The sequence below is a fragment of the Macaca thibetana genome, chromosome 16 (assembly GCF_024542745.1).
Source record: "Macaca thibetana thibetana isolate TM-01 chromosome 16, ASM2454274v1, whole genome shotgun sequence".
Taxonomy (NCBI): domain Eukaryota; kingdom Metazoa; phylum Chordata; class Mammalia; order Primates; family Cercopithecidae; genus Macaca; species Macaca thibetana.
This window is the reverse complement of record NC_065593.1, coordinates 662,652-690,281: the sequence shown is the minus strand read 5'-3', so window position 1 is coordinate 690,281 and position 27,630 is coordinate 662,652. Positions and strand designations below refer to the sequence as shown.

The following is a 27,630-nucleotide window of genomic DNA, read 5'->3' as shown; positions in this document are numbered from 1 at the left end:
TTAGCCAGGCGTGGTGGCACCTGCCTCTGGGAGGCTGAGGCATGAAACTCGCTTGAACCCAGGATGTGGAGGTTGCAGTGAGCCAAGATCGCGCCACTACACTCCAGCCTGGGCGACAGAGCGAGACTTTTTCTAAAAAAAAGGAAATAATGGACGTGATGATAACAGGGATGGTGATATAAATATAATATTTCTCTATGCCAAGCATGGCTCTAAGCTCTTTATGAAGTCATTAATCCTCATGACAATTACATCATATCGCCCCCATGTTACAGATAGGGATACTGATGCCAGAGAGGTGAAATGACCTGCCCAAGGTCTCACCACGACTGAGTGACAGAGGTCAGATAGAGGTTGTGCACTGGCCTGGGGAGAAGGGAAGAGTATTTGGGGTTCCGCTGAGGCAGAGGAGTGGCTGGAGCCCCTCTGCTTGGTGGGCAGGGCCATTTCCAGAGCGTGTACTGCTGTGCCCTGCCTGCCCTGCTGTGTGGCTCAGGCGTGGCCTGCCCTCTCTGGGCTCTGAGCCTCTGCAGCCAGCCCAGGATGTCCTCAGGCTTCTCGGCTGGGCCACAGCCCTGCTGTACCTGGGTCCCTGCCAGGCTTGTTATGGTGGCTGCCCTGGGCCCCTGGGAGCAGACAGGGACCAGGGGTCATTCCAAGGTGCCAGCTGCCTGGCCTTAGGATTGGAATGGGGGTGAGGGGCTAGCTGGGCTCTCGAGAACTTGCTGAGGCTAGAGCTGAGTGCTACATGCACCTGGACTCCTTGTTCTTCCTACAACCTTGAGAAATCCTCAGCTAACAGGCAGGGAAACTGAGGCTCAGAGAGGGGCAGCCAGGAATCTGAGATGACATAGCCAGGGAGTCACAGAGCTAGCTCGCTGCAAAGGTCTACTCCTGCTTTGCAGATGATGTTGATGGCGACCACAGCTTCTGCTTGCCTGGTGCTTGCTGTGCACAGGTCTGTGCCGGGCAGTGAGCCTTGGCATGCCCATCCCAGTCCTCCAAGGGGCTATCAGTGCGCATGTTACAAATGAGGACACCGAGGCTCAGAGATATCCCCGTGCCTGGCCGGGGTTCTAGCCAGCTTAGTACGTACCAGTCTCAGGAACCAGCGGTTATGGGATGCCGGGGGTGGATATCAGCCCCGATTGATGGGGAGGGCCATCCTGGTTGGGGTGAGGGGCCCTTTCTCTGTGAGGATGATGACAAGAGGATATGATTCAAGGGCTCTTCACAGTGATCACTGTTCTAACCACTGGACCCCTGGAGTCACTAGAGCCGGCCAAGCTGAGCCTCCACCCAGCGTCTGGGGGCGGGGCTAAGGCATCAGGTTCGTGGCCCACCGTGGCTATGGCCTCAGGCAGCCGTGGGCATGGACTGCGCAGAACCTCCCAGGGAGGCTTCCTGGATGCACGCAGGTGTTTGGGAGGCTCTGGCCAGGGGTCATAGTTCAAGGTGGTCTCCCAGGGCACAGATTGGAGCACACTGTCCATCACGGTCATCTGCCTGGCCTCCATTCCCAGCTGTGTGAGCCAGGGCAAGTCCGTTTAGCTCTCTGGGCCTCAGTTTCCTCATCTGCAAAACAGAGATCCTCATAGGGATGCTCAGGGACTGAATTTGGGAGGCCAGATGCTTGACAGTAAAGGCGTGGGCTTGTTCCCCAGATCTGCCTCTTATAGGCTGTTTGGCCTTGGGTAAGAAACTTCGCTTCTCTGAAGCTTAGTTTGCTCATCTGCCCAATGGGGATAATAGCAGACTTTTCCCTGCAGAGCTTTCTCGGGGCGCAGTGAGGTAGTCAATGTAACATCCCTGTAGCTGCAATCACAGCTCCTGCCGCAGGCTCTTGAGCAAGGGCCACCCCAAAGAATGCAGGAGGCCTCAGCTTCTCCTGCCTGAGATCGCTGCCGTGTGGGGCTTCAGCGCCCGGCTGCCTGTGGGGAGCGGATCACCGGCAGTTTCATCCCCGTGCACTCTTGTCTGATGAAATATAAATAGCACGCGATGTTTTCGAGCAAGGCTAGGGAAGCGTCTGTGGGTCGTCCTCCCCGCCCGGCAGAGGCTGATGAGCTGGCCTGGGGACGGGAAGGAGATGGGAGCTCCTGAATAAATCATTGTGGGAGCTGGGCTAATGCACTGGCCACGGGCAGTGTGTGCAATTAGTGCGTTAATTGTCCAGAGAGGATGACTTTGTGAGGGTGTGGCCCAGAGTCCACTGGTTTGCAGAGTGCCTGATGTCTGGGATGCCTTCCCCCACGACTCTGGGAAAGGACCCCAAGCCGGAGGACTCAGCCATTGCGGCCTGACTCAGGGCCTCACACTGTGCCCCGCCCCCTCCAGCTCCGCCGGCAGCCCTCAGCTGGGACTGACACAGGGCACAGCAGGGATTGGCAGGTGAACCAGGAGCAGAGCCTGGGGGCCAAGACTTGCCCCCTCCCACCCCGCCCTTCTCCTTTTCTTCTTTCGGCCTCTTTGTGCTCAGTGGTTCGGTTTGGTTTTTTGCCTTTGAACCAAGGCTGTCCCAGACTTAGCTGCTCCTGCCCCGTTGCCAAGGTGACCAGACCATCCCTGCCACCCTGCGGCCACTGCCAGGGCTGGGCGAGGGACATAGCCCTGGACGTGTGTGTGTGTGTGTCCACACCTATGTACATATGTGTACAAGAGCAGACACGCAGAGACCCCCGGGTCTACAGCCCCACACAAATGCGGGCATGGATTCATCATTTGAGGAAGGATGCAGGCCTGAGTCTGTGTGCACGCTGGAGGCACTCGGAGGTGGACTGCACACACCCATATGTGCCCATGCAGGAGCTCCCTGGTTATACCCCACACTTCTCTGGCACCCGAGGCCCTGCCCAGTGCCTCTTCTGGCCACTGGAGCCTCCTGCATGTGCAGCCGAGGGAATGAACGTGTCCTCCCCCGCCTGGCAGCCCCCGTGGCCAGCAGCATCCCGACGCCAGGCCAGACCTCTACGGCCCCCACTGCCCACAGCATGCTGGGCTATCCCTGCACAGGGCTTCCTTGCTGGGGATAACTCTGAGGTGTGTTCTATGCCCAGGAGGCTGGAGCCCAGGTATCCTCAGTGGTGACCTGCTCATCTATGCAATCATTTTTGGCTGCCGTCCTGTCCGCATCTCAAGTCCCCACTCCCTTCCTGGTGCTTCCTGGTGTCACCTCCAAAGTAAACTCCCTACTCCCACATCCTTGACTCAAGATCTGTTTCTGGGGAAAGGACTAGAATAGAACACACCCTTACCACAGGTCGTGTACCTGTGTACACATGTGACATGTTGCCAGCAAAAATGCGTTTACAGAGCTGTGGTGGTGAGAGCAGGCATATGCTAGCATGTATCACGTAGTGTGTAGTGTGCATAGCACATAGCACTGTGTGCTGGACCTGTTCTGGGTACTGTGCATAGACTAACGTCTGCTGGACCAGGGAGGCAGAATGATTAGACCCATTCCACAGATGTGGAAACTGAGGTAACGATGAATCCATAAAGGTGTGCCTTGGGGGTGGAGCCCTCGCAGGAGCTGGGACCCACCCTAGGAAGTGAGAATTTGTGCACCCGCTCAGCATTGCTGCACTACCCACCCCAAGCCGTGCAGATGTGGCAGGAGGCTGGAGGTGGCAGCAGCTGCATTCATCTTCAGATCCCATAGAGCGAAGCTGGCGTCCCCCATGCCCGCTTCTGGCCCTGCACCCCAGTGACTGGGTGCATGTGCCCTTTCCAAGACGCCTGGCCCCCAGATGCTGGCCGACCGTGTGACCTTGGGGCTCTGGATTCTCTCTCTGAGCTTATTTCTTCCTCTTGGGGCAAGGATAGTCCCTGGCCATGTCTCTTGGGGTTGTCAAGAGATGCACAAAGTAGGTCCTTTCTTCCTGCTCCAGGCATGAGCCACCCACCTGCATTCTGAGCAGACATTGCTGGTCACACCTCTGCTCTGGGACAAATGTCCTGCTGGAACCCAACTCAGAGAAAGACCGTAGCTCCAGGTCAACACAGCACAGCAGGGACCAAACAGGGGCCAGGCACCAGGGCCCTACCCCACCACTCCCACAGCCCCTGCCTCCTCACATCATCAATTAGCTGCCACCAAAGGAATGGGAGAGAGGCAGGCAAGAACCACATAGTCAGGGAAGGCTTCCTGGAGGAGGTGGTCCAAGCCGTACCTGGAGAGGCTGTGGTGTCTCCTAGAGACACCAGGGCCAACGTGCATGGTCAAGTCCTAGGTCTCTATTTCCCCAGCCCTGGAAGTCCTGAATTTCTATCCCAGCTTTGCCATGGACTGGCTGCGTGTCCCTGGGCACGGAACTCACCCTATCCGAGCCCCAGTTTCTTGCCTCTATCAAAAGAAACTGGTGTGAATGGAAGTGGCATGTGTCACAGTGACGGGTGTTCCTGACGCACAGCAGTTGCGCAGTCCCAGTTTACTGGGGTTGGAAAGCGTGTGTGGCAGTAAGAGGTCCGTGCAAGGCGGCATGGGGTCAGAACAGCCTCTGTGGGGCCCTGCTCGCTACTTTCTAGCTGTGGGGTGCCTGAGTCTCCTCACTGTGAAATGAGGCCATGCAGAGCCACCTGCTACCTAGTACTAGAGGAAGTGCAGGAAGAAGTGCAGCCGATGCTGTCCAGACCCTTCCCTGTGGCCTGAAGGGCTCCCCACCCCACCTGGGTGGGCTGCACATGCAGAGGCGACCTGGGGGTGGGGACCAAGCTCCTGGCCTCTGAGCGGCCTGCCCCAGCCCTGTCCCCTCTCAGAGCTCATTTCCCTGCCCCTCCCTCCTGTCTCCTCACACCCTGCCTTGTGTCCTGGGCCAGGGGCCCTGCTCCTGTTTGCAGCCCTACTGCCCCTCAGCCGGCCTCGAGTCCCTCCTCCCGGGTGGTCACACAGCCCCTCCTGCAGCCGGAATCTGCTGTGTTTCTCCAGTTTCTCCCGGGATGTCTGTCTCCCCCGATCTGTGAGGAGCCAGGCGCAGGGCTGACCCCCTTTTTCATGCTACACCCCACACAGAGCCTCAAACGGGTTTGGTGATCAGGAGAGGCTTGGTTGTGGAATAAACGGGTAATGAACAAGTGGCTGGGTGGGTGGGCGGGGGGTCAGGCTGCCCTGTCCTTTCCCGACAAGGCCCTGGCCCTGAGCTGCCAGATGCTCCGCCCTTCTCCGTCAGATCAGCGTGCTGAGCTGTTCGTGTGCTAGGTATGCCTTTGACATCCTCTTTCTCAGAATAACACTTTTGAATGCAAGAGAGAACCCATATAGGGCTACAGAGGAAACTAGAAGTAAGTGTTGCAGTACTTATCAAAACATTATTTTAAAATGTGTGATCTAGTAATTAGCATGCTGTTGCATATGAGCGCCTTAACTAGCAAGACCTGGCGGCAGCCGTCCTACCGACTCCGTGGGAGCGGGGAGGAGAGCCGTGCAGCTCCAGCAGTCTGCGTTGTTATAGGGCCCGGGGGCAGCCTGGGCTCGGTGTGTCCAACATACATTTCACAGAGAGGTTGAAGGCGGGCAAGTTGATGATTTTTCCTCCATCGAGTTCACAAAGCCCTGGCTTCTGTCCTTGGACCCTGCGGCAGGACCTCCGGGAACCTGCTCCACTGTCTCGGGGACTGCAAAGGCTGCCCCTGCTTTGCCCGGCCCCCTTGCCTTGCCTCCAGGGTCCTTGGGCAGCCTTCTGTGGGTCTGAGGACCAAGGCAGGCATCCCGACTGTGACTTAAGCTTTAGTGTCCCAGCCATGGTGGGGGAGAGGTGGTCGGGGTCAGCTGCATCCCCAGGCCCCCACACCTGGCCGATGTGGGTGAAGTGCCCAGGTCAGGCATTGTGAGTCCCCCCAGCAAGGCCATAGAGCAGAGAGGATCTCCCATCACCCCCAGGCTCAGCTGGAACCCTCCTGCTGGCCTGGCAGAAAGCTGACATTTCCTGCCCTGTGGGCCGAGCTCAGAGCTCAGCAGGGGTCAGAGTGACAGCCATGCTTTCCCCCTGCAGGGACCACCCTGCTGTGAGCAGTTCATAAGGGAGGAAGGTGGAGACGCCCTGTAAGCTTTGGGGCCTCTCATCTGACAAATGGGGAAACTAAAGGGACAGGGACAGGAGCGGTCCCCCCAGAGGGGACGGGGACAGGGGCGGTCCCGTGGTGTGCTGAAGCTGGAGTGGTCTTGGGTGAGCTGCAGCGCTCCCTGGCGTCTTGTGATGCAGACTTTAAGGAGTGCACTCTTGGAGCCCAGGGACGGAATCCTAGTTCCCAATCCCTTAACTTCCCCGAGGGACCAGGTTCTGTGCTGAGGCCCCTCAACACAGTCAGACCCATGTTCTACCCTCAGGAGACCCTTGGCCTGGTGGACTCAGAAATACAGGCTGTACCCAGCATGGTCTGGTCCAAGACAGAGGGAAGCACAAAGGATGGGCTTGGAAATGGGTGTTGAAGGATGCATAGGAGTTTGAGGGAGAATGGGGAAGAGAGGGCCTTGGGTAGCGTCTGGCATGTGGCGAGGCAAGGGATGGGAAGCCTTGCCTCTGAGCACCGTCGATGAAGAGGCGCTCCCATCTGCCCAGCAACCTGCGCGTCGTCGGCCAAGTCCGCTCCCTTTCTGAGCCGTGTGCCTCTGTCTCGCCATCCATCTGCTGTCCCTGCCTCCCTTTCCTCCATCTCCCTGGCACACTCGGCTCCAGCCCCACTGCCCTTCCCCGGCCTCAGCCTCAAGGCCTTTGTGGCTACAGTTCCCCCTTCAAGGAGTACCCTCTTCCCTCATTCTCTTCTCACCAGCTCTCCATCAGATGTCACCTCCTCAGACAGTCTGCCCTGACCTCTGGAATAGTCTCCACCCGTCTCTGGATTTACTCAATTTCTTTTTTTTCCCCAGCCTTTTTTTTTTTTTTTTTTGGTTTGTCTTGCCCCAGCAGCAGGTGGGCCCCCAAGCACGATGTCAGCGCATAGTAGAGGCTGGGCAGCCGCCGCCGAGCGAGTGAGTCAATGCTGAGTGTGATTCTGGCAGCAGAGCCAGGCCATGTTGCGCTCATGATCTGAGCTGTAGATGGGGCCTGGGGCAGAGCGATAGGCTTTCTGGAAAGCACTACCCTGTCTTCCTGGACTCCACATCTCTGAGGTCAGCCTCCTGCCCATGGTAGGGTGAACCCCAGAGCCCTAAGAGTCTGTCAGGTCCTCCCAGGGAATCTTCTGTACCTGAAATAAGGCCAGATTTACAAAATAGGGAACCAAAAGAAGGAAGCTAAGGAAGTAACTGTCATGTGCTCCCCTACAGAGAGCAGTCAGGTTATGGGGGGGCTGAGGCCCTCATCCTGGCTGGCCCTTTGTGAATAGATCAATGTACCTCCCAAGCTGGGGACTTCCTTGCTGGGAGCAAGACAGGCTTGGAGGGCTCAGTGCAGGGTTGGTGGCTGGAGTACAGAGGGACTGACGCAGGACACCTGGGTGCTAGGCCCAGCTCCGGCTCAGCCTGGTGACCTTGGGCATGGCTCCTCTCTGCACTTCATTTCCTTCTCTCAAAGAAGCTTGGGCCACCTCACCTGGGACGTCTCTGATGCAGTGAGCAGAAGCCAAGTACTGGGTCTTAGGGGCTCAAGAAACATGCTAGGAGTACTCATGGAGGAGCAAGGGACTTGGGGAAATCTTGGAAGGCTTCATGGAGGAGGCAGCCTTTGAGCTTGGAGGATGCATTGCATTCTGAGAGACAGAGAAAGGCATTTCATGGTGAGGGGACAGTTCAGGCTGAGGTGTGGGACATTCCACAGACATTGGAAGCCCAACCCTAGCTCTCTGCTCATCCCTACTGTGTCCTTTTTTCTTTGGATTTATAAGAATTCTTTATATATTAAGCACATGGGTTCTTTTTAATAACACTTATTATTTATCTTTTATTTTACTTATGATTTGTTTTGACAACATCATACATATTTTTACGTAGGCAAATTTCCCAGCCTTTCCTTTGGTGGTCTTTCTGGTCCCAGGATGTTTCTTGTGTCCTTACCTGGGGTCCTTGCTCTCCTGTGCACATGCTGGCTGCTCAGGACATGTCTGAGACTCAAATTAAGTTGAAGCTGGAAAATTTACAGCTGTATGAACATCAGAAGCCAGGGCGCCTTTGCTGACCTGTGCCTCCCGCTGGGGTTCCTGCCCATCATTCCTTTTTGCCTGGAGTGGGGTCCAGCTGAGGCCCTAAAGGGGCCTGTGACTCTGCAGGGTGAGGCAGAGCCTCATAGCTGTGATGAGGGGAGAGGGGGGGCGGACAGGGAGCTCCCAGCTGGCCAGTCTCCGTGTATTCACTCATGAAAACCCCATGAGATAGGTGCTACAATTAGTTCCATTTTACAGGTGAGAAAACTGCGGTTCAGAGAGGTTATGTGGCTTGCCTAAGGCCACACAGGAAGGGATGGAGACAGGATTTGAATTCATGCCTTGTTGCCCCAGAACTCTTACAGTTTCAAGCTCTTTTATGGCCCTTGGGCTCCCCATTGCCTTTGGGATCAAGTCTGGGCTCATTAATATGACATCCGAGGCCTCCTGGGTTGCCTCGGCCTCTGTGCCTGCACACGCTGAGCTTCCCTGATAGGACGGTGTCAAGGCTGTGCCCATCTCTTAGCACCTTCCCCACAAACCCCGAATAGTTTAGATCCTGGAATGGAGGGCTGGCAGGGCTTCTGTGGGGTAGCTGGGCCAGCCCCCTGGTTTGCAGACAGTCAGGGAGGGCCTTGCCCAAGGCTCAGTGCCTGGAGAATGGAGCTGGAATCTGCACCAAGACTGCAGGACTCTGGTGCTCCCCACAACGCCCCAGGGTGACCTGAGCTGTTCTTAGCTGTGTCACTGTGCTATGGTTGGTCTCAGGCGGGGTTCTCTCCCCTGCTGCTTGCTGCTGCCTCCCCACTGGCAGATACTCCTCTGGGAAGCACCCCTCCTGCCACTGGGTTAGACACCTCCCCTGGGCTCCTGAGGGCCCAGTGAGTTGTGACTGCTGACTTCTCACCGTCTGCCCTGTGAGGCAGGGTGCCCCATGAAGGCAGGCTCCCAGTGCTTCCTCTTCAAGTCCTTGGTGCCCAGTGAGGACTTGAAGAGGGAGACCCAGAGAGGGACAGAGCCCTGCCCCAGGTCACACAGCAAGTTGGGGCAGAACCAGGAGTTCCAGGAGGGCCCCAAGACCCTCCAGGTCTCCCCTGTTCTTGGGACTTACCGGAGCCCAGGGGCAGTGTCTGCGATGGCCACACCAGCAGAGGGCGCTGCTGCGGGGCCTCTGCTCCCTGCTTCTCCCAGGGGCCTGGGGCCAAGGACATCCTCTCTCCCTCCTGCCCCCACCCTCTGTGAAGAAGGATGTTCTCAAGATAAAAATACCGTCAGAAACATTCCCTGGTGTTTGGTGTGACTGTCGTCCACCCTGTGGGGCCAGAATCTTCTGACCCGGCCTCACCTCAGGGCTCAAGGGTGGACATCTGCCTTTTCTGGCCACTTGGTGCAGCTTCTTCTTGGGGTCGATACGTCCAGCCCCCATCTTTATGCCAAAGAATGTGAGGGGCCTAAGGGGTCAGTGTCACTCAAGGTTCCTGCAGCTTCCACTTTCTGAGCATCCTCTGTGGTCCAGGCACATCTTGGGCATCGAACAGCGAGGTAGATCCTGCCCTGGGGGCTTGTGCGTCTTGTGGTTCCTTGCGGGCCCGGGGGGTTTCTGAGGACATCCAGCAGGCCACAGGGAGGCTTGGGCACAGCCAGCTTTCCTTCTGGTTGGGAAGCCTGTTTCTACTCTCGGTGCCCGCGTGGTGTCAGGAACGCCCGTCACAGTGAACGCCTGCAGGACCCACACGGCTGCATAGTCTCTGCGGGCCAGACACCGAAACCAGGGCATGGCTTACCCTCAGGACAGTCTCCTGAGGTGTGTGGGGTCTCCTCATTTTGCAGATGAGGAGTCTCAGGCCCCAGTGAGCTGGGGGGCCGCCAGACCCCTCCAGGGAGGGTGACAGCTGCCACCTCCCAGAGACCCGCTGGGACCAGGCCCAGTGCCTGGCCTGCACCTTCGTCACCGCCTTCAATTTCATGGCACATCCTCTGGGAGGCCTGGCAGGCGTCACCAGCCTCGTTTTTCAGGGGAAGCTGAACCTCAGGAAGGGGAAGTGCCTTGCCCTGTTCCGTGGGCAGTTTCAGCCCCAGCCTCAGCTCAGGCCCTGCCCTTCCCTGCGGGAGGCTGTGGGCCAGCCCGGCCTGTTGGCCCTCAGTCATGGTCATGGGGAAGCAGTGCCCCCGCAGCGCACCTCCCCATCCAGGATTGTGACCATAACCCCGGGAAACATTAGTGGGACTTACAGTTGGCGGGGTGAGCTCACGTGGCGGCTGCCGTGGCCCCTGCAGGTGGTGGGAGCTCTGGCCGGGGCGTCTGGAAGGCTGGCTCCTGTTTATAGGGTCCTGCCCTGCCCTGTGGCTTCAGGCAAGTCGCTTCTCTGTCCCATGTCTCAGTACCCTCTGTGTAGAGTAGAGCTAATTTTGCCTTCCTCCTAGATAAGAACAAATCCAGCTGGACTTGTGGTCTGGAGAATGCCCCTTCCAGGTAGTAGGGAGTGAGGGACGAGGTTGGGAGAGCCTGGTACAGGCCAGGTGACCAGCAGGATGTGGGGAGAGGCTGCTGCCCACGCTTCTGGCCCCCACCCCTGCCTGGCTTCCCATGGCCCTGTGGCAACATCCATCTTCACTGCTCAGAGTTCCAGCTCCAGGTGACTGGGCAGGTGACTTAGCTTCTCTCAGCCTCAGTTTCCCTATCTGCCAGAGGGGAGAATTGTCCCTCTCCAAGGCAGGGCTGTGAGTGTCGGGATGACTGCAGCCAGCTGCCGAGTATGCAGGGCCAGGCACAGTGTTGGCCCACTCGAGGAAGGGCGTGGACCCAAGTCCCTGCCATGGAGGTTCCCAGCTGTGTGACGTTGGCTTGTGACAGAACCTCTCTGAACCTCTGCAGCTCATCCACCTGTCTGTCCATCTACCCATCCATCTCTGAACCTCTGTGTCCCCATCAGTTTTGAGAGTGGAATGACTGAGAGAGGCAAAGTGCGGGCCTGTGGCATCTGCTCCCAGAATGATGGGGGATGGGGAAGCAGGGGCTGGGGACTGGGGGACTTGGAGGATGAAGAGGGACTAAAGGGCCACTAGAGACCAGGCAGGCCATCCCCTTTCAGAACAAGCTGAGAGAGGAGAAGTGACTCACCCAAGGTCACACAACTTATGAGGGGCAGAGCTTGGATTTGAATCTAGGTCTATGTGCCTCTAAACCACTGTCACCTGTCCCAGGAGGCTGATGAGGTGGGGATGACTCACCAACAGTTTGCTTAATCCCAGCCAGAAAAACCAGTGTGACAAACCAGCCTTGGCTGTAACCTTGGAAAGGGCAGGCCCCATGAATTCCCTGGCTGGGTGGTGGGGAGGTGAGCTGCATGTCAGGTGGCTTACCTTGGAGATCCTCAGAGCCCCTTCCCACCATCCTCTTCTCTGATTCTCACGGCACACTGGATAGGAAGGCAGGGTACCCCTTTTGGCAGGTGGGGAAATTGCATCTTGGGGATTGCAGGGACCATGCAGGATGTGTGTGCACCCAAGGCAAGTCTCTGGCAAATTACTGATGTGTGCCCATTCATGTAGTTAGCCATGTGCCCACCCGCTCATCCATCAAGTCATCTATCCCACTCGCCCAAACACCCTATCCATCCATCTACCCACTCATCACCCACCCTCACACCTATGCACCCATCCACCCATCCATCTATCCATCCATCCACCCATCCATCTATCCATCTACCCACCTATCTGCCCACCCATTCATTCACCCATCTATCCATCCACCCACCCATCCATTCGCCCATCTATCCATCCATCCCTCTATCCATTCATTTCTCTACCCACCCATACACTCATCCACCTGTCCATCCATCCACCCATACACTCATCCACTCCACCCATCCATCACCCAAAAATCCATCCATCCATGCACCCATCACCCATTCATCCATTAATCTGTTCATCCACCCACTCACCCATATACCCACCCATCCATCCAGCCATCCCTCTATCCATTCACTTCTCCACTTACCCATCCATTCATTCACTCACCCATCCATCCACCCAATCATCCATCCATCCATCCATCCATCCATCCATCCATCCATCCATCCATCCCATTCATCTATCCATCCATCCACCCAGCCATTACCCATCTATCCACTCATCCATCCATTCATCCATCCATCCATCCATCTACACATTCATCCATCTATCCCTCCATTCATTCATCTACCCATCCACTCAGTCACCCACCCATCTACCCTTCCACTCATCCATCCATCCAATCATCTACTTTCACACTTATCCATCCATCCATCCATCCATCCTATTATCCATTCATCCACTCATCCATTCACCCATTCATCCACTCATCCATTCTTTCCTCCATCCAGCCATCCACCCTCACACCCAACCACTTATTCACCCATCCATCCATCCACCCACCCATATATTCATTCATCCATCTACCCACCCATGCATTTATCCATCCACCTACCCATTCATCCTTGCATTCATTTATCCACCCACCCTTCCATCATCCATCCATCCATCTGTTCATTCATTCACCTACCCAGCTATTCACAACTTGCTCCAAGGTTGGTATTGGGAAGGCTCTGCAGGTGGTGGCTAGGAATACAAGCTGAGGGCCTGAATTCCTTTGTGACAGTAGGAGAATTACCACATTACCTACTTCTCTGGAATAGTAACAACAATAGTTCCAACCTTGTAGGATTGTGAGGATTATGTGAGATGATGTATGTAAACTGCCTACTATAGTGTTTGGCATGCAATAGGCACACAATAATTGTCAGCTGTTATTTTTCTCTGACACCCCATCTTGTTCTGCCCTTCTCTGGTTCTGGATGGTTGCTATGCTGTGAAGGTGTGGGGCATCAAAGGAGCAGGCCAGAGTCTCTTCCACCTCCTGCGGAGCCCCGGGGAAGTGAGCAGAAATGTGGGTTCTTGTGGTTATGTCTTACTTGTGAGCCCCTCTGGGAAGAGCAGCTCCTCCTGCAGTAACTTGGCTTTACTCTGTTAACTTTAGGGTGTTCTAGTGACTGGATCTTCTCTAGCGGTGCCTGGGAAATGGCAGCCACTACTAATTCAGCCTTGAAGACAGTACCTTGCCCACTCAGCATCATTACGTAGAAGATAGAACTCAAGAGGTAAGAGTGAAGTCATTGATGTGCTCCTGTGCATCTAAGCATTCCTTCCACCAGACTCTCATCTGCACATCCTTCACCCCTCCACCCACCATGCCATCCATTCATCACCCATTGCCCCACCCATTTATCTGCTCAGCCTTCCATCCACCCAGCCATGCCTCCACCCCTCCACCCATTCCCTTGCCCATGCCATCCATTCCTCACCCATTCCCCCATCCAGTGGATGGATGCTCAACCATCCATCCACTCACCCTTCCACCCACCTACCCAGTCCATCTATGCGGTCACCCCTATTGTCCACCCACCCATCTGTCAACCCAATTTATCCACCCATCTGCCCGACCACCCACCTGTTAATTCAATCACTATTCCACCCATCTCCTCATCCATCCCATTCAGCCGCTTAGTCCTTCACCCTTCATCTGGCTGGGGAGCATTTCCTGGGTGCCCCTCTTTGCTAGTACCTGCATCAGCCTCTCTGGGCCTCTGAGCTTGGTCAGAGAAGGGCCTGGGCAAGATCAACTCTCACACGAGGTGGGAAGTAGCTTCTGGCCTGAACGGGAAAAGCCCAGTGCTAGAGGACCCTAAAGGGGGCCAGGGGAGGAGGAGGAGGAGAATTGATGTCTGGGGCATCCAGGAGGGGATGCCAGGGTTAAGGAGCCTTTGCTGTGGAGAGGCTACCAGAGACCCTATGAGGAAGGCCCAGGAGACAAAGGTTCCAGCGCAAGTAGTTTCCTGGGAGGTGATCTCAGGAGTAAGGAAATGAGGTGAGAAAGAGAAGGAGGTGATAAAGGGCATGTCATTGATACAGTTACTGCTGGGGCACTGGAGCCCAGTCCCCATGCGGAGGCCAGGGAAGTGGTGCCCCTCCCAGGGGCAACTCGCCAGGGCCCAGCCACCTGTTCCTGTCAGTCACTGACCAAAAGCTGTCCTGGCAGCATCAGCTCCCCAGCCTGCCCTCTGAATGGCAGAGCGTGCCCATGGCTAGAGACAGCTTTTGGGCAGAGAAGCACTGTGGTTGGTGTAGGAATTGAGACAGGTGGGCCTGAGGTGGCAAGGGCCTGAGATACCAGCGGGGCACCCCCCACCCCATGCCCCACACACAGTGATGTGTTGCTGCTACCTTTCTCCTCAGGCCTAGCCTGTGTTTGGCATGGGAAGCCGGCATGGCATTGGACCCAAATGTTTGTGGGCCATGGGTTAGCTTGGTGGACAGAGGCCAGCTGAGTCTCTGGTGGGGAAGTTTGGCCTGGAAAGGGGATTGGGCACAAGAGGTCATCATCTTCCTCCAAGATTATGAGACATAGGAATGCAACCCCCAACTCTCCCTCTCCCCTCCACATCAGCCTGGGCTCTCCCCCATCCAGCCAAGCTTCCTCACTGCCCCCAGGGTGCCCAGCACATCTTTGCCCCCCACTCCTGACTCTGGTAGTGCCCCCCAGGAGTGCCCCTCCTGGCTGCCTGTGCCCAGCCTAGCCTCCCTGTGATCCTACACCCTGGGCAGGGCCTGACATGAGGGAGAGCCCCAAACCCTGCAGCCAGCCCTGCCTCTCACTGGCTCAGAGCCTCAGTCTCCCCATCTGCAAAGGAAGGGCTGGGCTTTCCAGGCCCCCGTGCTGCATCTGATGAATGGTGACTGGATTAGGAAAGATTCTGAGCTGCCCTGGATGCAGTGGATGAAGCTCTGTGGCTGAGGAATGGTGCTTGCCTGGGCGAGGCTGGAGCAGGCACCTTGGGCGGGGGGCGTGTGCCAGCCTTCCCTGCCCGGAGTGATCTCTGAGGGGTCTTTGAACGGTGAGGCTCGATCATGAGGTCGAGTGCCCCGTCTCCGAATGAGGGTGAATGGCTGTGGGTCGGAGTGCTGGTGAGGGCCCTTGAACCTGTGCTTTTGAGTGCTGATTTGCGGCAGTCTATGTCTCTTTACCACCTGGGATTGCAGGGGCTTGGGACCAAAAGGATGGCAGTGCCACGCACAGAGTCAGGCCTCCAGTGTTGGTGTTGTGGGGCACTGGTTTTGCCCTCACAGCCTAGTCTGGAAGCTTCACTCCTGAAAGGCAGTGTGACCTTCACAGTGACTCAGTCTTTCTGAGCTTCCGTCTGCTCATCTGGAAAATGGGGATACTAGTTACAGCGTGATGGTAGGGAGTAAATGAATCCGTTTATTAAAGCTCTTAGAAGAGCACCTGGCAGATAGTAAGCACTTGATAGATACTGAGTGCTGTGCTCGTGCCTCGGGAGGTGCCCCAGCTAGCTGAACAGTCTCTGCGTGGGGGATGGGGGCTGTTGGTGCCTCCCACTCTGAGTCCCTATGTCTTAGCCTGGGTGGTGCAGGCCCCTGCACTCTCCCTTCCGGTCAGTGTTTTCTTGGTGTCTGGGAATGTGAGTCCAGGCCTCGCCCTGGGCTCCTCCCGGATGTCACCGAAACCTGAGAAGCCCAGGGCCTCAGGGCAGTGGGCATGGGGCGTCCAGCTCCATCCGGAAGCACCTCCCGGTGACTCCTGGACCCTACCCTTAGGTCACGTGGCAGCTGCCGTCTGGCATCCTCTCTAAAAGCTCCCAGCCCAGGCCCTGGTCCATTCTTCAAGTGGACTGGTCGCTGGGAGGCTGCATCTGTAGGCACCGTGGCCAGCAGAAAAGCAGGGATCTCCGGGGGTCTGCCAGGCCTGTGCTCTCCCCCACTGCCTGCTTTCTGCCTGCTGGGTTTGCTTCACTGCCCCTTGGTGTTGAAACCGCCTTGTCTAGCTCAGGTAGTGTACCCCAGCACCCCTCTCCCATTCCCCTCCCAGCGACCCTGGGACCCTGGAAGGCCAACCTGGGTGTCTGCGAAAGACAATCCTAATTTTAGGAGTGAGCACCTTGTCCCGGCCCTCGAATTCCTTTGTGACCTGGGACAAGTCTCTTTTTCTCTTTTGGACTTGGTTCTCCCATCTGTGAAATGGGGAGCCGGCCTCCTTGCTTGCTAAAAGCCCTCTTGCAGCAAAACAAATTCTCTGATTTCATGTCTTGTCTGATTTCACCATATGCACCCCATTGAGCAGGAGCCAAAAAGGCCTATGTGTCCCTGGTGGAGGATATTGTCCTATATTTTTTAAATTGCGTCCTTAAAGGCCGCATGGTTGTGTAACTTCTTGCCACGCCTGTGTTTATGCAGGAGTGTTCTTGGGACATTGTCTAACTTGTGGTGCTGGGGTTTCTATGCCAGGGTCCCCTTCTGGGTCTGTCTTCGTGGTGCTGGATTCACCAAGTACCCAGTGAGGGGGCTCCCAGCACCCCCGGGGAGGGTCTCTGTCTCTCTCACACACGCACACACGGCAGAGCAGGGCTGTGTGAGCCTGAGGACTGACATTCTGGGCTTCAACTCTCTCTTCTGCTCAGTTTCCAGGGTCCTGGGACAAGTGTCTGTTAGTTTTTGGCTCGGGGAAATGAGGGAGTGGGGCGTGAACTTGACCTTGTTGATGGTCTCTGTGTGGTAAAACCACACGGAGAGGAATGTCAACAGAAGTGGGGGTTTCCAGGCCTGCGCGACACCGTCTGGGCAGGTCCGGGGTGCCCAGCCCTGGCAGAGATGCCAGGAGCTGTGGCAGCACCCTCACCAGTCTGGTAGCTGGCCAGTTTCGAGGCCGCCAGCTGCTGGGAGCACGTGCAGACCGGGCTCTCTGGCCTTTGATTCTTGTGATTCTGTTCCTTGCAGGCTTTGAGCTGCTCCGAGCAGGGGCTGGAGCAACCATGACCCGCTGGAAGTCCCTCAAGGCCCCTGGGCCACACAAATCCAGCCCCTGTCAGCTGGTGGCCTCACGCCGGCGTCTGAGTGCCCCGGCCCTGGCTGCCTCCCAGGAATCTGGGTCTGAGCCCCCTTCCCAGCACAGCCTCAGGGGTCCCCCCTGCCACCGGCTCCCCACCTCCTGGCCCAGGCAGAAGCAGTGTCCACCAATCCGGCCCTGCGTCCCAGCTCCTCAGCGTCATGGTGAGGTGGTCAGCTGCAGCCGTGTTGGGGGAGGACGGCAGAGTGAGGAGAGGTGCCCGCTGCAGAGCTTGGGGGCCCATGGTGGGAGACTGCGCTAGAGGTGGTTTAAATCTCAGCTGTCCTGCTTAATGGCTGTGTGGCCTGGGGGGAGTCACTTAACCTCTCTGAACCTGCACCCCCGGGTTGTTGAGAAGATGATCTGAGAGCAACTCCTGATGGGTCTGCTCCCCGAGGCGCTCAGGACCCCGCCTGCTCTCCCTGGATCTCTCTCAGGTGGCAGTTGCTGTGTGCTGCTCGGACTGGCCAGCTCGGGGCTCAGCAACCGGTGCAGCCCTCGGGAGTGTTCTACAGCCTGGCTGGGCAGGCGGCTCCACCGTCACCTGTTGCTCAGGTGTTTGGAGCAGAGGTCAGAGGCCGCGCCTGCTCTGAGGCCGGGACTAGTGTGGGCGTGGCCAGAAGCTGGGTCACCCAGACCAGAGCTGAATCCTGGGATTGCTGCCTCCTGCCTGTGGGACTGGGGCAAGGCCATTCTGGCTTCTGGGCCTCCAGGTCCTTGTTTGTAAAGCAGGGTGGCCCACCCCTCCCTGGAGGGCTTGAGAGGCCTGCAGAAGGCTGTGTGCAGCGCCCGGTCCGCAGTGGTCCCAGCCCCCTAGGACCTTCTCTTGGGGCCTCAGTGTCTTCGTAACTGAGTAACGTGGCTGCAGGTATGCAAGGGGCAAGGCTCTGTCTAGCACTGAGGTCATGGTGTGACTGGACTGGGACTGGGGGTGCTGGGTCCCCGTGAGCGGGGAAGGGTGGGCCTGTCCAGCTTCTCAGTGTGGGGCTAGTGCTGGAAGGCCCAGGTCTCCCTGCTTCCAGCCTAGCCTAGCCGAGGCAGGCGGCCATCCAGATGCGGCTGCGGGCCAGGCGGTGCCATAGCCCCTAGCTTGCAGATGCCCTAGCCTGTCACTGATAGGCCAGTGTGGGGCCTTTAGTGGGGGCAGTGCAGCCTGTGTGTCCTGGGTGTGGACACGTCGGTGGCTGAGAGCAGGCTTTGTTCTGGCTGGCATGGATGCCCTGCTGCAGGGCCTGTCTTGGGGTGCCTGAATGTGCAGTAGGCTGGCCTGGAGCCAGGCGCTGCCTGCAGTGAGCTGAGGGCGGTCCTGGGAACAGGTGACACCCCTGAACACTGCCCAGATGCCAGGGTGGTAGCCTTGCAATCTTCCTTAGAGACATGGGAAGCAGGGCCTGGGGAGGGCCCTCGACTGAGGTCAGCCAGGGAGCGCCCATGTCTGGGTGCCAGATCTGACCCTCCTTGGCACTGCTGGTGACCAAGAGGCTGCAAGCATGGCATGTGGGTGAACACTGTAGGTTGGGGCGTGTGGGTATCAGGAGGGTGGTGGGACCCAGCTTGGGGTATTCAAAGTGGGTGGTGACAGGGGTGGCAGGCCCCATTCTAGGCCCTAGGAGGGACAACAGGAAGCAAAATAGAAAACATCTCACACCTGTAATCCCAGCACTTTGGGAGGTTGAGGCAGGTGGATCGCCTGAGGTCAGGAGTTCGAGACCAGCCTGGCCAACATGGTGAAACCCCGTCTCTACTTAAAATACAAAAATTAACTGGATGTGGTGGCGCAGGCCTGTAATCCCAGCTGCTCAGGAAGCTGAGGCAAGAGAATCGCTTGAACCCAGGAGGCGGAGGTTGCAGTGAGCTGAAATCGCACCATTGCATTCCAGCCTGGGTGACAAGAGCAAGACTCAGTCTTAAAAAAAACAAAGAAGAAGAAAAGAAAAAGAAAACGTGCCGCCCTTGGGGAGTGGTGGTCTCAGGGTGGGGTTGATGGGTGAGTGCCCCCGGCTACATTGTTATTGCTGCCACCATTGTGCCCTCAGAAAGGGCAGTGCGGTGGCTATAGCGGGGATGGGACATGGGTCTACCTGGGGCACAGGGAGACCTCTGGTGCCAAGGTGGTGAGGCAGTGGCAGGATGTCTTGGGGGAGGGTGTCCAGGGTGGATGTGAGTTACAGCCTGGGGCCAGGGGCTGTGGTCGGAAGGGGAATCTGCTGGAGGAGGCTGGGAGGTGAGGTCTGAGGGGTCAGTGGCTTCCCTGTGCAGGTCCTGCATGTCCTGGGGAGCCTCTGGCATTGAGCAGGGGAGGGACAGGCACCGACTCAGCTTCCATAGGCTCTCCATGGCTGGCATGGAGACTGGGGGGCCACGGGTAGAGGCAGAGAGGCTGGCATGGTGTCCCCCGAACTGGCTGGGCAGGCACTGGTGAGATTCAGGCCTTGAGGGTGGCAGAAAGGGTCGGATCCTAAATAGACTCTTCAGAGCCCTCGGTGTGGGAGTGAGGTGTGGAGCTGAGGTTTCTGGCTGGAGTTGCTGGGGGGACAAAGTGGGTGGCCACTTGCACTGGGAAGGTGGAGTGGGGAGCTGGCTTAGGCAAGACCAGAGCACTCATGGGTCAATCAGGGTGGAAGTGTCCTCCAGTCATGTCCGGGGGCCCTGGGACGGGAGTGGAGGAGCCTGGAGCCACCAGCCCAGCCAGACATGCCCTCCTCTCTGTTGCAGGAGCCGCTCTGCCTGGAGGTAGCCTGGGGGCAAGCCAGGGTCCTCCAACCCCCGGGATGACCGCGGCCAGCCGGGCCAACCCCTACAGCATCGTGTCATCGGAGGAGGACGGGCTGCACCTGGTCACCATGTCAGGCGCCAACGGCTTCGGCAACGGCAAGGTGCACACGCGGCGCAGGTGCCGCAACCGCTTCGTCAAGAAGAACGGCCAGTGCAACATTGAGTTCGCCAACATGGACGAGAAGTCACAGCGCTACCTGGCTGACATGTTCACCACCTGTGTGGACATCCGCTGGCGCTACATGCTGCTCATCTTCTCGCTGGCCTTCCTCGCCTCCTGGCTGCTGTTCGGCGTCATCTTCTGGGTCATCGCTGTGGTCCACGGTGACCTGGAGCCGGCCGAGGGCCGCGGCCGCACGCCCTGTGTGATGCAGGTGCATGGCTTCATGGCGGCCTTCCTCTTCTCCATCGAGACGCAGACCACCATTGGCTACGGGCTGCGCTGTGTGACGGAGGAGTGCCCGGTGGCCGTCTTCATGGTGGTGGCCCAGTCCATTGTGGGCTGCATCATCGACTCCTTCATGATCGGTGCCATCATGGCCAAGATGGCGAGGCCCAAGAAGCGGGCGCAGACGCTGCTGTTCAGCCACAACGCCGTGGTGGCCCTGCGTGACGGCAAGCTCTGCCTCATGTGGCGCGTGGGCAACCTGCGCAAGAGCCACATCGTGGAGGCCCATGTGCGCGCGCAGCTCATCAAGCCGCGGGTCACCGAGGAGGGCGAGTACATCCCGCTGGACCAGATCGACATCGATGTGGGCTTCGACAAGGGCCTGGACCGCATCTTTCTCGTGTCGCCCATCACCATCCTGCACGAGATTGACGAGGCCAGCCCGCTGTTCGGCATCAGCCGGCAGGACCTGGAGACAGACGACTTTGAGATAGTGGTCATCCTGGAAGGCATGGTGGAGGCCACAGCCATGACCACCCAGGCCCGCAGCTCCTACCTGGCCAACGAGATCCTGTGGGGCCACCGCTTCGAGCCCGTGCTCTTTGAGGAGAAGAACCAGTACAAGATCGACTACTCGCACTTCCACAAGACCTATGAGGTGCCCTCTACGCCTCGCTGCAGCGCGAAGGATCTGGTGGAGAATAAGTTCCTGCTGCCCAGTGCCAACTCCTTCTGCTACGAGAACGAACTGGCCTTCCTGAGCCGTGACGAGGAGGATGAGGCGGACGGAGACCAGGACGGCCGAAGCCGGGACGGCCTCAGCCCTCAGGCCAGGCATGACTTTGACAGACTCCAGGCTGGCAGCGGGGCCCTGGAGCAGCGGCCCTACAGAAGGGAGTCAGAGATCTGAGCCAGCCTTGGCCAACATGCAGCATCCACCCCCAGCCGGGGAGAGGCCCCGCCATCGCTCAGGGGCCCCGGGTTTGAGCAGAACGGGCCCGGTGCCCTGGGTTGCAGACTCAGTAGCGTTTTAGTCGTTTTATGTTTCTTTGCAACAGCCTCAGAAGGTTGGCCGGAGAGGGGGCAGCCAGAGCGGCAGCCCCCGGCCTCAGAGGCTATCGCAGGCTCAGGGCAAAGAAGTGGCCTCCTGGGGGTCCAGGCCACGGGGGCCAGGGCTTCTGCCTGAAGATGGAGCTGCAGCCTGCGGGGAAGCAGCTCAGCTCAATGGTGGGCCCAGCCTCTGCTGTCCAAGGCTGTCCGGCTGCGGTGCTCCTTGCTGGTTTTTAACTTGGGGAGAAACACCGGGTTTCAGCTTTCTCGACCTTAGCTTGGGTGAGACTGTTTACAAAAAAAAAAAAAAAATTACCATGCAATTGAAAAAAATTTTTTAATTCATAGGGGGCAAAAAGAACAATTAGAATTCCATGGGTCTGCCAGGATGCAGCAGCTGGCTGGAGGCTCCAGAGGGTTCCCCGAGGTGGGACTGGCCTCTCCCTGTGTGTGTGGGCACCGCAGTCCCTGGGCAAGCAGGGTGCTCTGGGACCGCACTTCGTCGAGCTCACGAACCAGCTAGGCTCTGTTTGTGATAGAAAAATCAAGACCATGTTAATGATCATAAGAAAAGCTTTCTACTGTCATTGGGGTGGTGGGTGGGGGCTGGGAAGAAACTGGTTTGAGCTTTTAGAGTTTGACTTTGTACCTTAGAGATGCGTCTCAGGGCCAGGCATGGGACCTACCTTCGAGGGTTCCTCCCCCGACCCTCGATTTTCCTGTTTTGCTTCTCTCTCCGTTTCTGTCCAGGCCTCCACCCCTTCCACAGCGAGGGGTGGTTAGGAGCCATAGGCCGCGATGGCTCCTTGGAAGGGAAGTCGGGATCCCAGGCTAGGAGGAAGCTGGCAGCCCTGTCCCCACCGGGCCCACAGTGTGAGTCGTGCCTTAGAGACTCCGGGTTGTCCTGTTCTTTCTGGGCTCGCTCGTCTCCCCGACCCTGTCCCACCCCTCCCCGCCCGTACCTCCACTGCTGAATTTCCTCCAGCCCCTCTGTCTGCCTTGTGAAGGTGGCAGGGGCCAGGTCTGCCTGCCATAGGACCACGTCGTGTCCCTCCCTCACCTGGGGCAGCACAGCGGAGTCCAGGCAGGGCACAGCCAGGCCCTGGTCAGCGCTGAATGGCAGAGGAAAGATCTTAGGAAAGGAGAGGAATCATCACCCCCTCCCATCAACTGGGATGACCGGGGAGTGCCACGCCCATTCAAAGCTGAATCAGAAACCAGCCACGGAACAGAATTCCTGCCGAGGCTTCCGGGGTCGCTCCTCCACCACCCTCCCCCGGGTCGAGGCACTGTGGCACCCTCATCAGGAAGAGGTTTGGGGTCCCCTCGTTGTCACCGCTGGCTCTGCCACTCCATCTTGTTCATGGTAGCTGGTTGGGTCAGGTCCGTGATGGAGCCAGGCCCTTCCCAGGACCGCGGAGAAAAACCGCTCTCTAGTCGGACCTCTCCAGAAGCTGGTAATCAGAAAGGATGTGTCTCTTGCTCCAACTCTGCCCCGGAGACAGCTCAGAGCCAGAAGGCACCAAGGACTCTGGCCCAAGTGGGGAAGCTGAGGCAGAGAGCAGAGGGGGTCATGCAGTGAGCAGCTGGGGTGCGGGAGGCAGAGAGGGGCCGGGGGCCTGCGGTGGGGGCGTCTGCCTCTTCCCTCCACCTCCTCCGCTCCTCAGCGGCTGAAGACTCAGCCCTGAGGTCTGGGGCCATGGAAGTGAAGACACCCGGCCCCTACACCCTGGAGTAGGCCCGACTCAGCATCCTGCCCCAGCTTCAGCCCCACACTCATTTCTGGCATAGAAGATTCCGTCGAGACAGCTCCTTCCTCTCGGGGTCTGCCGGGGGTGCCTCAGCCGGTTCCTGCTCCCAGGCCTGGCCCCGAAGCCTGAGGGGCTTTCTCAGCCTTAGCCCTGGGTGCTGGGGTGAAGTTGGCAGGGGAGAGCTTGACCCTTCACCTCCCTGATGGCCATGCTGAGGGACAGTGGTGACCCTGGTCACTTGGTGCTGGTGTAGGGGCCTGTGCCCTCCCAGGGCCAGTGAGCCAGCCTTCTGCTCCCCTGACCCAGAGTTGAGTCCAGGGGCCCCAGGCCCAACCCCTGGCCCTCTTGGAGGTCTGTGCCCTTGCCTCCCAGCCCCCACCCTGCAGGAGAGCAGCCCCAGCACCTCGTCTCCCCAAAGGCAGGCAGATGCTTGATTCTCCTGCCCTCTTTCTTCCTTCCCCTGTATTTATTTATTTATTTATTGCTTGTGCTAAAGACCAAAATAGTCTCCCTCTTTAGTGCACTTGAAGCGGGAGGGCGGATGGGACGAGCCAGGAGCGAGGAAGACTTGGCCCCTGGGGAGTGTGTGTGTGGAGGCATGTGCCTGTGTGAGCCTGCATAGCATACATGTGTGGCGCACACATGCACACTCGGCTCTTCACGTGTATGACTGGGTTAGTAATACAGATATGTGATCTATACGTGTGTGTGTGTATGCAGGTGGTTTTGTGTCTGTCTACCCACAGGTGTGTCCGTGTGGAAGTTTCCTGTGAGGGTGGGCACCTACCCATGAGGGTGGGCACTGGCACAGTTGAACCCCACGGTCCCCGACCCTCTGCCCTGATTACGCACGTCTGCGCCTGAGCGGAGCTTGTGTTCCAGGATGAGGCACCTGGAGGTGAGCGTGTGCATCCGGCTTGTGTGTAGGAGGCTGTGTGTGTGCCCATGTGAACCCGTGTACTTGAGTGTGTGTCTGGTGCAGCCTGTGCCTGCTGCTCAGAGCACGGTGGCCGCCCCCTGAGCCTCTGCTGGTGCTGTGCTGCCTGGTCCCCGCCCAGAGGGTCCTGGGGGGCGGGGAGGAGCCACTGTTGGGAGGCCCCTGTACAGGGTGTCTGCCCTGCGTGAGGTCAAAGAATGTCAAATTATTTTAAATGGTGAAACTGGAGAATTTTCATGTTATTTTCAATACATAGCAGTATCTAAAGACGTAGGCGATGAGACTAGACCACATTAAATGCATTTTGATCTCTTTGAGGTCCCCTGTGTCGGGATATGTTTTCTGAAGCTCCCCTGCATGGCTCCACAGCGTGCTGGGCGTCCGCCCGGCTTCCTCAGCCTCTGCCTTGAGGTTGGGGGTTCCTGGGGCTTCCTCATGGGTGAGGGTGGGGCATGGGTGATGGCGGCAGCTGTTGGGAGGTGAAACAGAACTCAGCCTCCTCACAGCTCCCAGTGGTCTCCAGCAAGCACACAGGGCTTGTCCCATGATGTCACCCCTCCCAGGTGGCGGGGCCGAGCCTCCCGCCTTGTCTTCCTTCTGCAAAGATGTGCTGGGTGCCTGCTGTTACAGCAGCGCCCTCCCCAGCCCCAGTTGACCTCCTCAGTTGACCTGAGACGGGCAACTCCTTTCCCAGGAGGGGAAGCCCTGCTCCAGCTTGTAGCAGGCAGGGGCTGAGAAGTTTCAGAGCATGCTGGTGTCTCCACTGAGGTGACGAGACAAGCCTGGGGTGGGGTGGGGGAACACACATGGCCTATTTTTTGGAAACTAGACTTTCATCTGTACCTTGAAGCTCAGGCTCAGATCTCCAAGGTCTTCAGTAAGGACTTGTGGGGAGAGAATTCCTTCCCTTCCCAAACTATGTGAGTGGAGAGTTCTCCACTCCTCTGCGTCAGCAAAGGACTCGGGGAACCCTCTTTCTGAAGGATTTAGATGATGATTCCAGACAACCCCAGATAAGAATCCCCTGCCCGAGTCATTCCCGGGTGATGGTGCCGTGCATGGCAGAACGTGGAGAAGGGGCTTGGGTGCCAGAGCCTAGAGGGCCATGAAGGCTTCCCAGTGGGAATTCCCTTGGGTTGGACTTGGGATGACAGGGGGACCCTGGAGGTGGCTTGGGTTTGGTGGGGACCTCCTGTCTGACTCTGGAGCCCTCCTGGGACCCCAGTAGCAGAATCTAAGCCAACTGGGGCCAAAACACGGTGGCATCTGTCTCCACTCCACTCAAGACCTCCGGGCCATTCCCACGGCCCTGACTGATAGGCATGAGGCCCTGGCCCCAGTTGGTGCTCAACAAATATTTATCATAGAGTCTCTAGGTGCTCTGTCCTGGCTGTGCGAATGCCGCAAAGGACGCTGGGTCAGAATCCAGGCCACTCATTTGCTGGGGGACCGCCAGTGAATTACTTTCCCCTTCCGGTCTCGGTCTCCCCATCTGCAAAAAGGGGGTGTTCATAAGAATGGCCAGCTTGCAGATTTGTTGGAAAGAAGGAGAAAGAACCCTGACATAGTGAGTGCTCCTCGGTGCCTGCCTCCTGCTAAGTCAGATTGCACTGGCACTGCCCGCCTTCCTGAGGGACACGCAGAGGTGCTGCTCTGGCTCAAGGTCACAGCAAGAACACACAGCCCAGGCCTAACCCCAGGTCTGCATGACTTCTGTGCATTTCCCTGCCTCTCCAGGGATGACGTGAGCCCAACTCAGAATCTGCTTTAAAACGGGTAGAGCTGGCATGGGGTTGGAGAGCTTGTGAGTGTTCATTGAGCGTCTGCGGACTTGAAGTTTGAGGTCTGTCGGGCCCCGCCCTTGATCTTGAGCTGGCCCCTCTCAGCAGGCCTCAGAGGCCCTGCTAACATGTTTTAGAGGAGGTTCATTGAGGGAAGCAAAGGGACTTGCTCGAGGCCCTCACAGCATAGTTCCTCAAGCTGGGATCTAAGCCAGGCCCTGGGCCCTTGGGTCAGTTGACCCAGATGCTGCCACCCTGCTGGGCACTGGACACCTCAGGGCCTCCACCTGCTGGTGACCAGGGCTGGGCTGTGGTCTCGGCCAGTGGAGGGATGCCCCAGCTGGAGCCTGCCCTGGACTCATCTCCACTTTGCCCTTCCTAAAACCAGTCTGCAGGGAGGACCCCCACAACTCGGAAGGAATCACAGCCCAGATCAGAGCTGTCCATGTGCTCCCCAACAGCAGTGGGGGCCCCCAAGGACACACCTCACCCCCTTCAGCTCACTCTTCATCCAGCACCAGAGTGATCTTCTTTTTTTTTTTGAGATGGAGTCTCGCTCTGTCGCCCAGGCTGGAGTGCAGTGGCGCGATCTCCACTCACTGCAAGCTCCGCCTCCCGGGTTCACGCCATTCTCCTGCCTCAGCCTCCCGTGTAGCTGGGACTACAGGCGCCCGCCACCGCCCCCGGCTGATTTTTGTATTTTTAGTAGAGACGGCGTTTCACCGTGTTAGTCAGGATGGTCTCGATCTCCTGACCTTGTGATCCGCCCGTCTCGGCCTCCCAAAGTGCTGGGATTACAGGCGTGAGCCACCGCCCCCAGCCCAGAGTGATCTTACAACCAGAATCAGGTCTTGCAGCCCCCTGCCTGAAACCCTCCCTGGCTTCTCCCCAGTACTGGGAATAAAATCCCAGTTGCTCCCCGCCCGCTTCACCTCTGCAAGCCCGTCCCGTGCAGCACACCCTTCCCTGCTCTCCCTCCCGCTCCTGCCCCTCTGCTGCAGGCACCCTGTCCCTTGAGTTCCTTGACATTCCACATGTCCCCCCACCCCAGGACCTTCGTGCATGCCTTCCTTCTGCCTGACACTTTCCCCTCGGGTCTCAGCAGATCCAGCCCCTCAATTTTCGAGTCTAGAGCTTCCTGGACCCAGTGTGAGGGATGGCAGATGCTCCCTCCGGAGGCAGCCGTCACCCCGAGGCTTGCTGTCTGCTGCCCTCACCAGGCTGCGAGCTCTGCAGGGCAGGGACTGTCTCTCGTTCCCCACTGGTGCCCAGCGCCAGGAGCAGGGCACGGAGGAGCTCCATATGTGCTTGGATGGGGAGTGTGGGCCCTGCAGGCGTCTCTCCCACACAGAGGGCTCTACAGGTCTTGCCACCTGAGGCCCCCTTTTTGCTGACCCAGCCTGGTTGGGGCCCAGCCACCGGCCACGCCCAGGGGAGAGCAGCCCAGCCTGGGGCAGCTGGAACTGGAAACCAGGAACAGAGCCGTTGAGGGCTTTTGTGCTGAAGGCGACTTGAGCCCATGGAAGGTTCTGAGTACTCCACCCGCTTTTCTCCTCCGTGCTGCCAAGAAAACATAGAAGGCGGCCCCCCTTTCACCCATAGCTGGACTGGGACCTGGATGGCCTGGCTTCTGGACTCTGCCCTTAAGTGTTTATGACTGGCCAACACTGGGCCTCAGTTTCCCTCTACGGAACAAGAGCTCCATTCATTCCTTCAACAAGTATTTATGAGCCACCACTGTGGGCGTCAGGGGCCAGGTGGGAAGGAAGCCAGGCCCAGCAGATGGTGAGCAACAGTCTGGGCCCGAGTCCTCTAGAAGTGGGGATTCTGGTGCAGAGGAAGGATAGGGGAGAGGGGAGCAGCCCGGGCAGGAAGGAGCTGAGGAGGAATGTGGGTGCCACTGGAGCCCATCACTGTCTGGCACTCCGAGGAGT

At 58.0% G+C, this 27,630-nt stretch overlaps 1 protein-coding gene across 3 annotated transcripts in view; it reads left to right on the top strand.

Annotated features, from left to right (window-relative positions):
• KCNJ12 (potassium inwardly rectifying channel subfamily J member 12) overlaps nt 1–24,232 on the top strand; it is a 43,163-nt gene extending 18,931 nt beyond the window's left edge. The window contains exons 2-3 of one of the 3 annotated variants that reach the window (XR_007720287.1): nt 13,094–13,214; nt 16,906–19,721. Coding sequence is in view for 2 of the 3 variants with exons in the window: in XM_050763918.1 (XP_050619875.1) it covers nt 19,786–21,087 (1,302 nt within the window). In the remaining variant the exon portion in view is untranslated. The other 2 variants (XM_050763918.1, XM_050763919.1) reach the window with 2 other exon arrangements.
• The last annotated feature ends 3,398 nt before the right edge of the window (nt 24,233–27,630 follow it).